General features: G+C 47.2%; 2 protein-coding genes across 4 annotated transcripts in view; one reads left to right on the top strand and one right to left on the bottom strand.

Annotated features, from left to right (window-relative positions):
- Positions 1-15,338, top strand: part of LOC147438998 (UDP-Glycosyltransferase superfamily protein) — a 198,556-nt gene that overhangs the window by 34,564 nt on the left and 148,654 nt on the right. The window lies entirely within an intron of this gene.
- On the bottom strand, positions 13,301-13,972 carry LOC147439000 (uncharacterized). The gene has a single exon (XM_086484497.1). It carries the CDS (start codon positions 13,970-13,972, stop codon positions 13,301-13,303), a length of 672 nt encoding a protein of 223 aa, XP_086340623.1.

The following is a 15,338-nucleotide window of genomic DNA, read 5'->3' as shown; positions in this document are numbered from 1 at the left end:
GCCCCTAATCACCTCGATTAGGGCTGTTTTCAGCAAATCAGCCATAGAAATTCTCTTCTCTTTCCTTATCCTAAGTCTACACCAAGTTTGGCGCGATTCCATCGCGAAGAAGACCTCTGTTTCGGCGTAGGGGTGTGCACAGGTAAGAATTTCAGGTTATGTACAGAAAATTACAGCAAGCATGTGCGTGAGCATTTTGCTTGTTTTCTCTTTTGTGTTCGATGCATGAATGAATGAGCATGAAGGCAATACATAACGGAAGATGGACTCTCCTCTGTGAGAGGTTCCGATGAGCTGTTTTGGAAGATAGACTCTCTTTTCGAGAGCTTCCAACCAGTCTCGCAGAAGATGGGAAATCCCCTAAGCAGAAAGAAGGTGGAAACACTTTCTCAGTCAGTAGTCAGAACAGAACAGAAGAAAGAATAGAGGACGGGCGTATGCCCCGTTCTTGTGCTTGTAAAGATTCTCCCTTAGTAATAAAGATATTCTCTTTATGGGGGGGGACCAGCCCATCTACTGGTCCCCAATGAAGTGTCAAGTTTTCTCGCTCCCTCTAATTCTCTTGAGTATTTGAAGTGCAATTAAACGTCAGTTTACACTTCCGTATTTCTGTGACACTCTCATAGGAATGGCAATGCTTTTCAAAAGCTTCATGAAGAGGGTGAGGCATGATAGAACACTTGAAAGTTGAGAGACGTAGAGCTTGAAAGTTGAGAGGTTTACGCAATGGAGAGCTTGAGATTTTTTGGTAATGCAGAGAGGAGGTTGGAGAGAGGAAGACTCGGGAGGCAAGCTTCATGGAGGAATGGAGAGCTATGAGGGAGGAATGGAGAGCTTGAGAGGCTAGAGAAAATTGCAATCTCTCATGACTCATGAGAGAGCTTGAGAATGATTCATAAGCTTGAGCCTTGAGTTGGAACTTAATGGTGAGCTATGAGGGAGGAATGGAGAGCTTGAGAGGCTAGAGAAAATTGCAATCTCTCATGACTCATGAGAGAGCTTGAGTATGACTCATGAGCCTTGAGTTGGAACTTAATGGAGAAGAAGAGAACGAGGGCATCCTTATATAGATTTAGAGTGTAGACACTTGCCCTTGAACGAGAGAGAGAGAGAGAGAGAGAGAGAGAGAGAGAGAGAGAGAGATGAGGCTCAAGGCATGTGGGAGGTGAGGGGGGGGGATCTTAGGCTAGGTGGAAGGGATCCTATGCCAAAAGGCAACCCAAAAACCTCCCAAAAAAAAAGGCACAGTCAAACTGACTGTTGATTGGTCAAACGGGCAAAAAAAACCATCGGACGAATCGGACGCCATCACCAGACGAGACGGAAACGGACGCCACTGGACGGGACGATACGTTGGTCGGACGAGAATAACCCTGCTCGCAGTTTTCAATATGCTACGCAAGAACAAGCTACTCATTAATGCGAAAAAGAGTGAATTCTTTCTGAAAGAGATTCACTTCCTTGGGCACATTGTTTCAAATGATGGGGTACGCATGGATTGTGAAGGAATGGATCGTAGGCGTGCATGTGTGCAGCGAAGATGGAGAGAGAAGAGAGGGAGAGAGAGAGAGCACGACAGAGGGATGTGGGGTAGAGCTCCCAATTCTTTGTATGTATATGTATAAAGAATAAGGAGATAAATGTGGGCGGCCGGACAGTGTCCGGCAGTCACTGACAAAGCACGGTGAGGCACACTGCCTTTACCTAATATTCTCTCACTAATGACTGTGTGCCGATAAGACTAGCCTACAACTAGTATATACAAGAGGTGAGAGAAGACGGCTCTCAACCTATGCCCACTGGCTCACTCCAAACACGTGAGTGCATTTGTAACCGCTCTAGTGTAGATACAACATGCATACCACTAGGGCTAGATCCACGTTGACACTCATGATGCAGGTATCGAGTGACGACCTGCATGGCTCCACAATGCACAATGCCAGTGTCAGTCATCGCACAAATGACAACTCCCATTGCAAATGCACCAACCGCATAAGCAAGATTAGGTCTCGAGACCAAAAGGTGAGACATGAGAGACCCGAAAGCTGATGAAACATGCACTATGTGTGCCAACCTGTCAGCAACCTTAGTGCCATATGCATCCTCATCAGGAACAACCTGACTATTCATCACCATGTCAGCATCATCTGGCAAAGGCATATCTGCTGAGAATGACTGCAAAACCGAAAAATCAGCACCACTGCAATCACACAGCTGTCTGAAGGACACAGTCGCCCTCAAACGTATCAGACGCATCATAGAACAATGCATCGGTCTCTGGCTCAACTTATGTCACCTCAACTGATGACATATCAAACTGTGCATCCCCAGAGATACCACTGTCTGCGTGAAAGTCACCACAAGACAAATGCACAACCTGCTCTCCATGCAACACATCCTCAAAAGACACGCCTCGTCTCTCGCTCCAAACAATGCTCGAGATCACAAGACTCTCCCACCCAAGAGCAAACCACTGTCTCAAGCAAAGAAGGTGAGCAAATGGTCAAGCTCACTAGCCTCTGCAATAGGCATACATATCTGGCAAAATTTCGGCGCTCCTGTACTCGATCCAACAATTGGTATCAGAGCTTTGGCTTCGCAACAGATGGAATGCTACAGAGAAGTGAGCTTTCGGCTACGGTGAGCTCGTTTTCGGTGGAAGCTTGAGATTGGTGAGCAACCACCAGATCTGTGCTCATGGAAGCTTGAGGGACATTTCCAAGGTTGAGAGGAGGGTGTATTGCAAGTGTGTATCCTTTTTTGCAGCCATACTTGCAGGAAGAATGCATATTTTTATTTCCGCAGGTCATTTTTCGGGTTCCAAAACAGTGCTTTTTGCGTAACTTTTGCATATGGAAAGGAATGCAATTTATGCAAGGTTAAGGTGTAACCTGGGGTTCTGGCATGCTCTTGATGCAATGGTGATGTCTATTTGGACTGATTTTGACCTCTGAAATTTTTGCAGCAGCAGCTATTTATTGTGTGTCGAGGATTCTACACATGGTTTGCTCTCGGATGTGAGAGTGGTATTGTTTGCAAGTTTGCTCATAGGTAGGAGGATACGATGCATAATCTGTTTGGTTTGATGCTCAGGGAGACTCATGTTATTGCAATTTGAGCTCGGTAATGTATGCCTCGAGCATGTTTTTGGGCAGTCACAGGTAGAGCAGGTATTTGTGTGCTAGATTTGCAGGTGTTTGCAATGATGTATGCAAAGTGTGGAGATTGGTGCATGCATTTGGAGTGCGGTTTGATGCGCTTTGGCTGCTCATGGTTTTGAGTGTGCAATCACTTTGGTTACTGGTTTTGTAGCGGTTTTGCTGACGAAACTCTTGCGACATTTTTCCAACAGTTTTATGCGCATCATTGGTGCGATCGAGATTGTGATTGCTTGTAGCACTCAAGCTTTGCGTGCAGTGTTTTCCCTTTTGGGTGGTGCATTGCGAGCATGTTTCGCTCTGCATTTTTGGTCTTGAGTTGTGAGTGCTCGGCCATTTGGAGCTTCCAGTTTTGACTCCCAGCTACAAGTTGAGTCTAGTACTTCCACAGGTGTTTCCATTTGTAGTTGACGACATCTTCTTTAGTGTTTTGGCTTGCATACCGGTCACGACATAGTAGGTGTCTTGAGTTTTTGCATTGTGTATTTTTTGGGATAGTGGCTGGAGTTTACTCGCCATAGTTTGTGATCGAGCTTAGCTCTCACATTGACAGGTCGTTGAGTGATACTCGGGCTAGAGCGGTTTGGCTCTGTGTATGAATTTGTGAGGTGATTCCGGATGAGTACATTCCCGGATTGGCCATTTGGGCATTTGTAGTTGTCTCCAATGCGATTATACCAATTGTGAAGGAATGGATCGGAGGCGTGCGTGTGTGCAGCGAAGAGAGAGAGAGAGAGAGAGAGAGAGAGAGAGAGAGAGAGGGAGAGGGAAAGAGAGCACGTTAGAGGGATGTGGGGTGGAGCTCCCAAATCTCACTGTATGAGAATTGTAAGAATGTGAGTGAGAGCTCCCTATTCTTTGTATGTATAAAGAATAAGGAGATAAATGTGGGCGGTTGGACACTGGCCGGCGGTCACTTGCAAAGCACGGTGAGGCACACCGCCTTTACCTAACATGGATCCCGCCAAAGTGGAAGCAATTATGTCATGGCCAGACTTGAAGTCCGTACAAGACATTCGAAGCTTTCTAAGCTTATGCTCCTACTATAGGAGGTTCATCCGAAATTTTGCTGAGATTGCTTTTCCACTCCATGCACTGCAAGGAAAAGGAGTTACTTTCAAGTGGACAACCAAGCCTTCAAACACTTGGAAGAGAAGCAGACTTCAGATCCGGTAATTATTTTGCCAGATCTTCCGAAACCTTTTGTGGTTCATTGTGATGCATGTGGCCATAGTCTTGGTGCAGTTCTAATGCAGAATGGCCGAGTAGTCGCATATGAGAGCATAATACTTTTGAAGACCGAAAGGAATTTACAAGTTTATGAAAAAGGATTGCTGGCAATAATTCATGCTCTCACTAGTTGGAAACACTATTTGCTAGGGGCTGATTTTGTTGTCCAAATAGATCATCAAACCTTGTGATATTTTCTCACACAAGCGAAGCTGTCTGAGAGACACATGCAATGGGCAAACATCTTGTCAATGTTCCATTTTCAGATTGTGCACGTGCAAGGGAAAAAGAACGTGGTGGCTGATGCGTTGTCACGAAAGTCCCAAATTTCAGCAATGTCAATTCCGTACCATGGTGAACTTGACGATATGAAGACACAATATGCTGAAGATTCAGATTTTGCAAGGATCTATGATCAGCTTGTTGATGGGCAACATCATGAGCACTATATGCTTGAGAATGACTTTCTCATGATGCATGTGTAAGGTGCAATGGAAGTGAATGTTAAACATTGCTCAAGATGAGTGCTCCCAACTGTGCTCAAGGGTTCCTTTTACTTACGGAAGGGAGAGCCTTCCGTTCCTGTAGTGAGAGAATGCAAATGATCACAACCAAAGTGAATGACACTGTGAATGAAGGTGCTGAGAGAGAGAGAGAGAGAGAGAGAGAGAGAGAGAGAGAGAGAGATGAAATGAAATGAAATGTTATATTAACGTCTTCAAAAGGCCAAAATGACCTATGAGACCAAAAAGTTACAATTGGTGAATCTGATATCATGTCTGAGTACGAAACTAACTAAGAACTAAACACTAGAACACTGAGGAAGGAAAAGGAAATAAATCTTAAGCTGATTCGGGATTGAGACGAGATACAGGGGGAGGGGATTGGAGGGTTCAGATGAAATCCCTCATCGGTCGTTGTCCAATCTCATCAACCTCCTCCATGGTTAGTGCTCTAGTTGGGCGTCTTGCATGTCGAGCTAGAGTGATCTGTATCTTCTGTTGCAACCTTCGTCGATGGTGGGAGACCCCCCCAGGTCGTGGGCGTCTCAATTTGCCTAGCTTAGTGGCTCCATCAAGCAGCGTACCTCTGGTATGGGTGGGCTTTGAGATCTGCTGTACTGATTGCTCCTCTGGCTCTCCCCTGGCCGGTGTAAAGAAATCTGTGATCCGTCTCTGAGACTGTCTTTCCCCTGATGTCCTCAGCAAGCTCTCCCTAAGTCTGCGCAGCTCTAGTAGGAACAATCCGAGACACCTTTGATGCTTGTATCTCAGGACTCTAGAAAAAGGTCCGAAGCCTTCTCTGAACAAGCAGTGGAAGCAACTGCGTATCTCATAGTACGTTGGGCAATGACATGTGTAGTGTAGCTCTGTCTCTTGCTCTAAGTTACATAGGTGACATATCCTGGCCCCTGCCGGCACCCCTCGAAATCCAGTCTCGATCTGGAGTTGTGTGAGGATGTGCGTATCTGCGCAATAGCGCATCTTATCCCATGAGATAAGTGCGTATCCATTTATGCAGGTCTAGTCACAAAACCGTCCTCCGCGAGTTGGAGAAGATGCTCTCTGTAGAAGGCCATCTTCGTGCCCCACTCCTGTGTCGGCTATATCCATGTGCTCTTGGTATCTAGCTGAATCAGATCTAGGCGTATGAGTTTGGTGATCTCTGTCCGTGTGAGAGACAAGGAGGGTGCATCCAGGGAGTATTGAAACGGAGGCAATCTATCCATGTTGAAACCATGCGACTGAAACCATGCTGTCAACTGTCCATATCAACATGCTGTATCGCCTTGTAGAGCTAGTTGTCGAGATGACTCCAGGGTGAGCCGAGCGTATCTGTCCCTGGGGAGATCCTATAGACCTTGCATAAAGTATACTTCTCTAGTCAATGCCTCCACCACGAGGGGGGGGGGGGGGGGGGGGAGCTCGGCTCGGATAATCTCACACGGCACTGAGGCCTTAGCCCGGATCATCCGAGCGATCATAGAGACCAGAGGCCTCTCCATACACTTCCATCCATTTGTGTTGCCAGATCTCCCATGGTGGTCTACTGAGGGTTCCCATACCTGAACTCCATAGAGCATAGCTGGAGTCGCTAGAGTGTCAAAAAGCCAGAGCTTTGTTCGCAATTCCTGAAACTGAATCTGCGAACACATCCTCTCCAGTCCTCCCAAAGCTGCATATTCTCTCGTCAGTCTGGTCTCTGATGCTCTTCTTAGTGAAAACACCGGTCCAACGAAGACTACCCCCAGATAAGTATACGCATCTGTGTACTCCACAGTCTCCTCGCCATACGTAAAAATGGGCGTTGACCTCCTGACCCACTGTGGTGTGGTGTTGAATACCATAACCTTGGTTTTCCCCAGGTCGACAGACAATCCACTATCACGAGCAAATGCATGCAAAGCATCCAAATGACGTTGCATCCCCTCTGGAGAGTCAGAAATCAGTGCAATATCATCAACATATAGTAACAACAAAGTCCATTTCCCTGCTAGCTGAGCCCCCCTGTCTCCTTGACGCTCTACATAGTCCGAAAACCCATCCACATACATCCCAAAAAGAGTTGGGGATAGGGGGCATCCCTGCTTTACTCCAATAGTGGAGAGGACCATGTCAGACATTCCCTCAGTGGTGCGCACCCGCCCCATCACTGTCTTGTAGAGAGCCAAAATCCCTCATATCAGCTCTATAGGCACACCCATGTCCTGTAATCTGCGTATAAGTCTGGCTCTCGGCACTGTGTCAAAAGCTTTGCGGAAATCCACAAAGCTACAATGGATCCTCTTGCCATGGTGTCTACCCTCCTCAATAATAGCTATGAGTGTCAAAATCTGGTCAAGAGTTGAGAAACCTCTCCTGAAACCTGCTTGCCCTGGTGCTCTTATGCCTTCTCGTTCTACCCATCTACTCAGTTCCTGCTCAAGAATGGATGCATACAGCCTAGCTAATGTGTGACCAACCATGATGGTGCGATAATTCCCGGGAATCATGGGATCTCCTGACTTGAAAACAGGCACAATCGTGGACATACTCTAAGTCTCAGGGAAGCCTTCATACATGGCTCGATTAAACATCATAGCCAAGAGCTCTGCAAGCATATCTTTGGCATGGATGAAGTGCTCTGCTACCAGACCATCATGATCATGTGCTCTCCTTGTCTTCATCCTGTCAATAGCTTTCCTTACCCTCTTGGCAGTAAAGAAAGAATGCGTCTCCGGGCATGTCTCTAGTGGGTCCGGCAGAGGTGGTTGTCCTGAAGCTGTGTAGAGAGATGTGGCATATTCCCCCCATGTCTCAGTGGAGGTGACCGCTGGTGGTGGTGAATGTTCGTGGAATAGCCTCCATGCTTCGCCTGAGTCCTGACTTATAAATAGCTGATACAGATCCTTCTCTAGCTGAGATAGATAAGCCCTTTTCTTTCGTCGCACTAGGCGGTGAAAGATAATATGTGACTGTCTATGTGTGGTAATACCCATGAGCACTTCCCTTGGTAACTTGATCCTCATCTCTCTACACTCCTCATCGTACCAACTGTTCTTGGGCATGCTCCCACGTCGTCTCCGTGTAGGCTGGCTGTGGGGGTATACTTCTGATGCTGCATCATGGAGCGTCTCTGTTAGTATCTGAGTGAGTTCATCTAGTGGCCGTCCTGGCTTTTGGGTGCATAGTTTCCTGTATATCTCATCCATATACACAGAGTCCGTCTCCCTAATGAAGGTATACCGGATGTGTGTGGGGACCTCTCCTAATGGAGTTGTGCTGAACTGAAATGTCAGGGTGAAGGACAAGATAGCATGATCAACTGCTACATTAACTGGCCTAGTGCCCACCATGAAATCCTGAAAGAATGGAATGAGACCTGGCTGGACCATAACATAATCCATTGTGTTGGCACCATGTCGGTGTGGAAAGCAAGTAAAACCTCCAGCTATCGAAAATCTTTGTAGGCCATTCAAAATGGCCAATCTATGTGCGGTTCCCATATGTATCAAGTATCTGCCATACTGAGTGTATTCCTCATCTTGTGATAATCTGGATAGACCCATCTCTGTAGCATCCAGCTCCCTAAGCATCTCCTTGGAAGTATCATAAAATATTGTCTGGTGGTGGGCAGTCCTAGCATTGAAATCCCCTAGTATGATAATGTCACCGTCCTTAGAAAACTCCCATATGTCATTATCCAAAATAGCAAAGGGGGATTGTCCTCTAGGTGATGCATATAGTGACATACTAGGAGGAAAGTAACAGATAGCAATGTAGAGGTATCTGCCCGTCTCTGCCCTGAGCCTCACCCACATGTACCTAGCATGCTCATCCTTGCGCGCTATATATATCAATGGCTGCAACTCCTCCCTGAATAGAACTGCCACTCCCCTTGAGCCTCGTCCTCCATGCTCCGATTTGGTCTCCTGTCTGCAGGCTGTCTCCCATCTATATCCGCTCACCTGTGGCATGGATTGCCCAAGGGCTTGATGCGTCTTAGAGTAGAAGATGATGTCTCTCCCTGTGAAGCTATCCTCAAAGGCCCCTACATCTAAGACGAAGTGATCCGTTACAATTCCAGGTTGCCATCTTTAGTGTGGTCCCATAGGTCTCATACGTCATGCGGGACGTCGCTCCAATATCACCACCTTTCCATCCCTGTAAAAAGCAATCTTCCCCTTTTCCCTTGCTGCTCTGATTTCCGGCATTACTTCTTGCATATGAGCAATCTGCGAGAGGGTGAGGTCATCTCCAAGAAAGATGCCAGTCTTCTTTAGAGTTAGTCTCTTCTTCGCTTCCATGGAGGGGAGCGGAGAATGAGTGCCCTTTCCTTCGAGGTTTCTCCGTTGCTCCCGCTTTTCTTAGTGCCCACTCTCCAGGCCCTTGTATGCGTCTGCTCGTTGACCCCCACCAGAGTCATGAGTTCTTTCACCTCTTCATCCGCATTATCTTGGTCTTTCATGCCACATATCCTTACGTGTAAGGCCCGCACACGTCTCCTTTGCTCATCTTCTAGTGTCAAGTTGATGATGGTTGGTGTGGGGGTGGAGGTTATTTCCTTGCCTTTCCCTTTCTTGACAATCTCGATCCATTTTTCTGCCTTTTCTGCTTTTTGTTGGGTCTTTGTGATGACATCTACCCACGAGGTCGTCATTTCTTTTTGTTGCTCCCCACCTTCTTTGATGGCCCGCACTTGTTCCTTAATCGTGTTAAGCTCTTCAATTACTGAAGGTTGAAGCTCTCCCTCTTCGAGGACATTCTGCGATCGCACCTCTGCGAGCTCTTTCTTGAGTAGTGCAATTTCTTCATCTTGGGCCTTCACGCGATTCTCGAGTGTATGTATTGTGGTTTCCTGTGCTGTCACGCGTGTGTCGAGAATGTTGATAGTACCTAAGAGGTGGCGGTTGATCTGGCTGATGGACTCGCTCAGCTCTTCTTTGAATTTTTGGATGGCATCCTACACCGGGTCATCTTTGCCATTCTGCTTCCTCATGGTCGAAGGGCCGCCACAGGGGAGAGAGAGAGAGAGAGAGAGAGAGAGAGAGAGAGAGAGAGAGAGAGAGAGAGAGGAGTGAAGAAGGGAGGCACATGAGTTTTTTTTTTTTCAAAAATAAAAATAAAATAAATTTAAAACTCTCTCTCTTTACCCGGCTAGGCTTTCTCTCTCTATGCGCGGAGTTTTTTTTTCCCTTAACCCTCTCTCTCTACGCTCGGTTAGCAGAGAGAGAGAGAGAGAGAGAGAGAGAGAGAGAGAGAGAGAGAGAGAGAGAGAGAGAGAGAGAGAGAGAGAGAGAGAGAGAGGGAGGCACAGGAGGTTTTTTTTCAAAAATAAAAATAAAATAAATTTAAAACTCTCTCTCTACGCGGCTAGGCTTTCTCTCTCTATGCGTGGAGTTTTTTTTTCACTTAACCCTCTTTCTCTCTCTACGCGCGGAGTTTTTTTTCTCCCTTAACCCTCTTTCTGTCTCTACGCTCAGCTCTTCTTTGCATTTTTGGATGGCATCCTCCACCGGGTCATCTTTGCCATTCTGCTTCCTCATGGTCGAAGGGCCGCCACAGGAGAGAGAGAGAGAGAGAGAGAGAGAGAGAGAGAGAGAGAGAGAGAGAGAGAGAGAGAGAGGGAGGCATAGGAGAGGTTTGTTTTCAAAAATAAAAATAAAATAAATTTAAAACTCTCTCTACGCGGCTAGGCTCTCTCTCTACGTGTGGAGTTTTTTCTTTCTCGCAACCCTCTTTCTCTCTCTACACTTCTCACCTCTCTCTCTCTCTCTCTGCGCTTGAAAAGACCAACTTTCTCTCTCTGCCCTCTTTCTCTCTCTACGCAACATTTTCTCTCTTTCTCTCTCTACGCTCTTTTTGCTTTTCTCTCTACGCCTCTTTCTTTCTTTCCTTCCAATCTCTCTCTACGCTCGGATAGAAAAGGGGGGGGGGGGGGGGGGGGGGGGGAGCGCAACAGCAAGGGCAACGGGGCGGAGCAGCAAGGCGAGAGTGGCAACAAGGGCTGCGGTAGGAGCAGGGGTGGCGGACAGCGCGAGGCGACATAAGAAAAGGGGGGGGGGGGGGGGGGGGGGGGAGCGCGTGGGAGCAGGGGCGGCAGAGCGAGCAGGACAGAGACGCGAGGAGAGAGAGATGATGATGATGTTGTATTACGTCCTCGGGGGGCCAAAATGACCCATGGGACCACAAAAAAAATAAAATCTACAAGAGGCTCCCCTCATGTGTGTAGAGGGGGTAGTGGGCTAGTAGCTTTCTTGTGTGTTAGTGTTGTGTGATGATCCAATACTTTGGCAAAGTAGATGCCTAAAGCTACTGGGGAGGGGTGTGTCCGAGAGAGAAGCTCCTCAAAGGTGACATCTCCTTGCAATAGCAATGGGAAATCAGCATGGATGTGTGCGTATGCTGGGCACTCGATGGTGACATGGGCCTCGCTTTCCACTTTGTTTAAATTGCATTGTGTGCATGGCCTTCTATTTTCCTTAATATTCAGCCGCCCTCCCGTTTCAATCTTGAGCATGTGTGATCGCGTCCGCATCAAAGTAATGGCCCGTCTTGCCCGGTGGGACATAGGTGTCCTGATATGCATCTGGGTGTCCCCAGTCTTGTAGGTCTCCCAATATGGTGTATTGATGTGTTTGCCGTAGTATTCAAATTTGGACCTGTGTACTGCTGTACTCCATCTAGTGTGTAGGGCTTCAAGTATGCTTCTCTCAAAATTCAGCCCATGCTCATGTTCAGTGCCTTTCTCTATGTGCATGTCCACATGGTCTCCCACATTCCATCTAGAGAACCATTTCCGTATGTCTTCTACGAGACTGGATGTGAGAAATTTACTCTTGTAATTCTTTTGCGGTTTGCATCCAGCTTGCCATGCCATGTGGGGTAGACGGCTCTCCGGCATCATCTTAACTTTCATGAGGTATCTGTGTACCCTTTGTAAGGCTTGCATTTCCAAGGGTCTCTTTCCTGTCTCCAAAAGCATCACTGAGTATGGGGTGGTAGTTTTGATCCCCATGTGTCTACATAGGAATTTTTTCTGTATCTTTTCAATGTCATTCCAAGTGCTAGCGGGGATACTCCCCCCCCATACCTCTACACCGTAAAGTATTGTTTGGACCACGCATACATCAAATGCTAGAGACTTTATTTCCCATCGCCTTGTGACACTTTGCTTGCACATGTTCTCAAATTCATAGTATTTCGCTTGTCCTGCATCAATTCTGTTTTGCGCGCAACTTCCCCATGCATGGTTTGAAGGTACATAGATGCCCAAGTACTTGAACCTCTCAACCGCTTGGAGTGCTTGCCCGTCATACGTGATGATGGGCTGATTCTCATTTCTACATGTGTGGACTGACATAACCTTTGTTTTGGCTACATTGACTGACAAGCCCGTTGCATTGCAAAATGCATGTACTGCATCCAAAAGTTTATGTAGAAGGAGTGCCTTGTAGGCAAAGAGAACCACATCGTCGGCATATATGAGGAGCAGAAGCGTGAAAGTACCAATGCTAGGGTGATCTCCCCCCTCTCCCATAGCCTTGTTAATGAAATCATCAAGCTCATCTATGCATAGTCCAAAAAGCGTAGGTGACAAAGGGCATCCTTGTTTAACTCCCATAGTGCTCCTGAACTCTTGTGAGAAACTTGTGTTTGTCTTGAGTTTACATCTGACCTCTTGGTAGAGACGTCCCACTGCTGCCCTGAGATGCATAGGAACTCCCAGAGTTTCCATACGTGACCATAGCCCTTGATGGGGTACTGTGTCAAACGCTTTCGTGAAGTCCACAAAACAACAATACAGGGTTTTGCCTTTTAGCCTGGTTTCATCCATCAAGACCCGGAGTGTGATAAGGTGGTCTATCGTGCTGTGGCGGGCTCTAAATCCTGCTTGTCCAATGGCACGTTTCCCGTTATTTTCAGCCCATGTGCTAAGATCTTTCTCAATAATGCTTCCAAATAGTTTTGCCATACATGAGCTCACCATGATGGTGCGATAATTAGTGAGCAAATTGCGGTCACCTCCTTTAAAGAGCGCTTTCACCCAGTATTCTTGCCAATCTCCTCCTTGTCCTCGCATTTTGGTACCATTCCACCATACGGAGTGCTTGATATATCCACTAATGTCCGGCAGCCTGCATGTGTTTTGTTCCCATGTTTCCAATAGGAAGAGTATGTCAGCTTGTGGTAGAATATCCACCAGCCCTTCTCCCTTATGCCATGGGAAACCTCTACAATTCCAGCTTGTTACCTGTATGGTCGTGATCCCATGGGTCGCGTGCCCCTATGCATTTTTAGGCGGTGATGCTGGTTTTTTCTCCTTGAGACGTTCTTCATATGTTTTCCTTCTTGCTGCCTGTTGTGTCGGTGTTCTATCTTCACTTACATAGTACTGAGTGCCTTTCAAGTAGAAGCGCGTAGTTTCCAAAATTATGGCCCTTTTGCGAGCATCCAACATTGTGCATACAACTGCCCTATGAGCATCAACATTGTGCATACAACTGCCCTATGAGCATCAGTCTTCTTCTGACCCACTCTATGTGCCCCATATACCCTTGCATCTTGCATATCAAGCTTTTCTGCTAACAGGGTGGTAACGTCTACATTCAATGACATGACTGTTTCCTCCTCAGGTTCTGGCATGCCTCGTATCACAATGTTTTGGGATCTTTTCTCCCTTTCCTTGTATTTGGTAGAATCCTCATGCGTATACATACTCTCATACGTATACATCTCTCCTGTCTTGTGTCCCATTGTCCTCTCTTGTTTCACTATTTGTGCCCAAGATGGAGGAGACCCCTCTGGTGCATCGGTTACATTATTGGTGACGTGTGTTATGTGACTGCCTTGTTCCAGCACTTGAGTTTGTAGTGTTTTCAGGGTGTCTTCTTGTTGTTGAAGCTTCAGAGCTTTCAGTGCAATGGTATGATCCAACTCTTGGTTGCGTAGTGTCAGGTTCTTGAGGTCTTCATTTTGGCGTGAAATAACCTCATTCTGTTGTCGTACCTGTTCATGGATAGACAGTAGCAGTCCCCAAATGTCCTGTGTAGTACATGTGATCGTCGTGTCCCTTGAATCCTTGGGGGGCGTGTCCTTCGGCATTGATTTAAAAGGCGATGAGCTCACTGTTCAACCGCTTCTGGATACCCTTTGATTAATGTGCGCTGATTGCATAGGTGGGGAAACATGCGGCAGTGGCTACATGCAGCAGTGAGACAACGGGCCTGGTGCAGTGAGGCAGCGGCAGGTACTACACTCTTGACACTGTGCAATCGCAGCAGGGCAGCCACAGCGGGTGCAGCAAAAGCCGCAGCAGTAGCGTGTGCAGGGGATGAAACAGCAGCAGCGGGTGAGAGCAGCAGTAGCGCGTAGGCAGCCACAGGGGTGGCGCGTGGGCAGCTAAAGGGGGTGTAGGGGCTGCGCGGTGGGGTGGCGCTGGCGAGGAAGGTGGCGGGTAGGCATGGCTAGAGAGAGAGAGAGAGAGAGAGAGAGAGAGAGAGAGAGAGAGAGAGAGAGAGAGAGAGAGAGAGAGAGAGAGAGAGAGAGAGAAATGAAATGAAATCTTATGTTATATTAACGTCTTCAAAAGGCCAAAATGACCTATGAGACCAAAATGTTACAATTGGTGAATCTGATACCATGTGTGAGTACGGAAATTACAAACTTACAAAGAACTAACACTAAGACGCTAAGGAGAAGGAAATAGGGGGAGGGGGGTTTGTGGGTTCAGATGAAATCTCTCATCAGTCGCTGTTGGATCTCATCGACCTCCTCCATGGTCAATACTCTGGTTGGGCGTCTTGCATGTCGAGCTAGAGTGATTTGTATCTTCTGTTTTTGCAGCCTTCGTTGGTAGTGGGAGACCCCCCGAGGTCGTGGACGTCTGGATCTGCCAAGTTCCGTGGCTCGATCAAGTAGTGTACCTCTAGTATGAGTAGACTCTGAGATCTGTTGTAATGACTACTCCGTTGGCTCTCCTCTGGCTGGTGTAAAGAAATCTGTGATTCGTCTATGAGACTGTCTTTCCTTTGATGTTCTCAGCAAGCTCTCCCTGAGTTTGTGCAGCTCTAGCAGGAACAATCCGAGACACCTTTGATCCTTGTATCTCATGACTCTAGAAAAAGGTCTGAACCCTTCTCTGAACAGGCAGTGGAAGCGGCCGCGTATCTCCTAGTATGTTCGGCAGTGACATGTGTAGTGCAGCTTTGTCTCTGGCTCTAAGTTGCATAGGTGACATATCCTAGCTCCTGCCGGCACCCCTCGAAATCGGCCAGTCTCGATTTGGAGCTGATGTGAGGATGTGCGTATCTGTCCAATAGCGCATCTTATCCCATGAGATAAGTGTGTGTCCATGTATGCAGGCCTAGTCACAAAGCAGTCCTCCGTGAGTTGGAGAAGATGCTCTCTGTAGAAGGCCATCTTCGTGCCTAACTCCTTTGTTGGTTGTATCCATGTGCTCTTGGTATTT

This window comes from Adiantum capillus-veneris, chromosome 16, assembly GCF_014529385.1.
Source record: "Adiantum capillus-veneris isolate H3 chromosome 16, ASM1452938v2, whole genome shotgun sequence".
In the NCBI taxonomy this organism is placed as follows: Eukaryota; Viridiplantae; Streptophyta; class Polypodiopsida; order Polypodiales; family Pteridaceae; genus Adiantum; species Adiantum capillus-veneris.
This window is presented reverse-complemented; position numbering and strand designations above follow the sequence as displayed.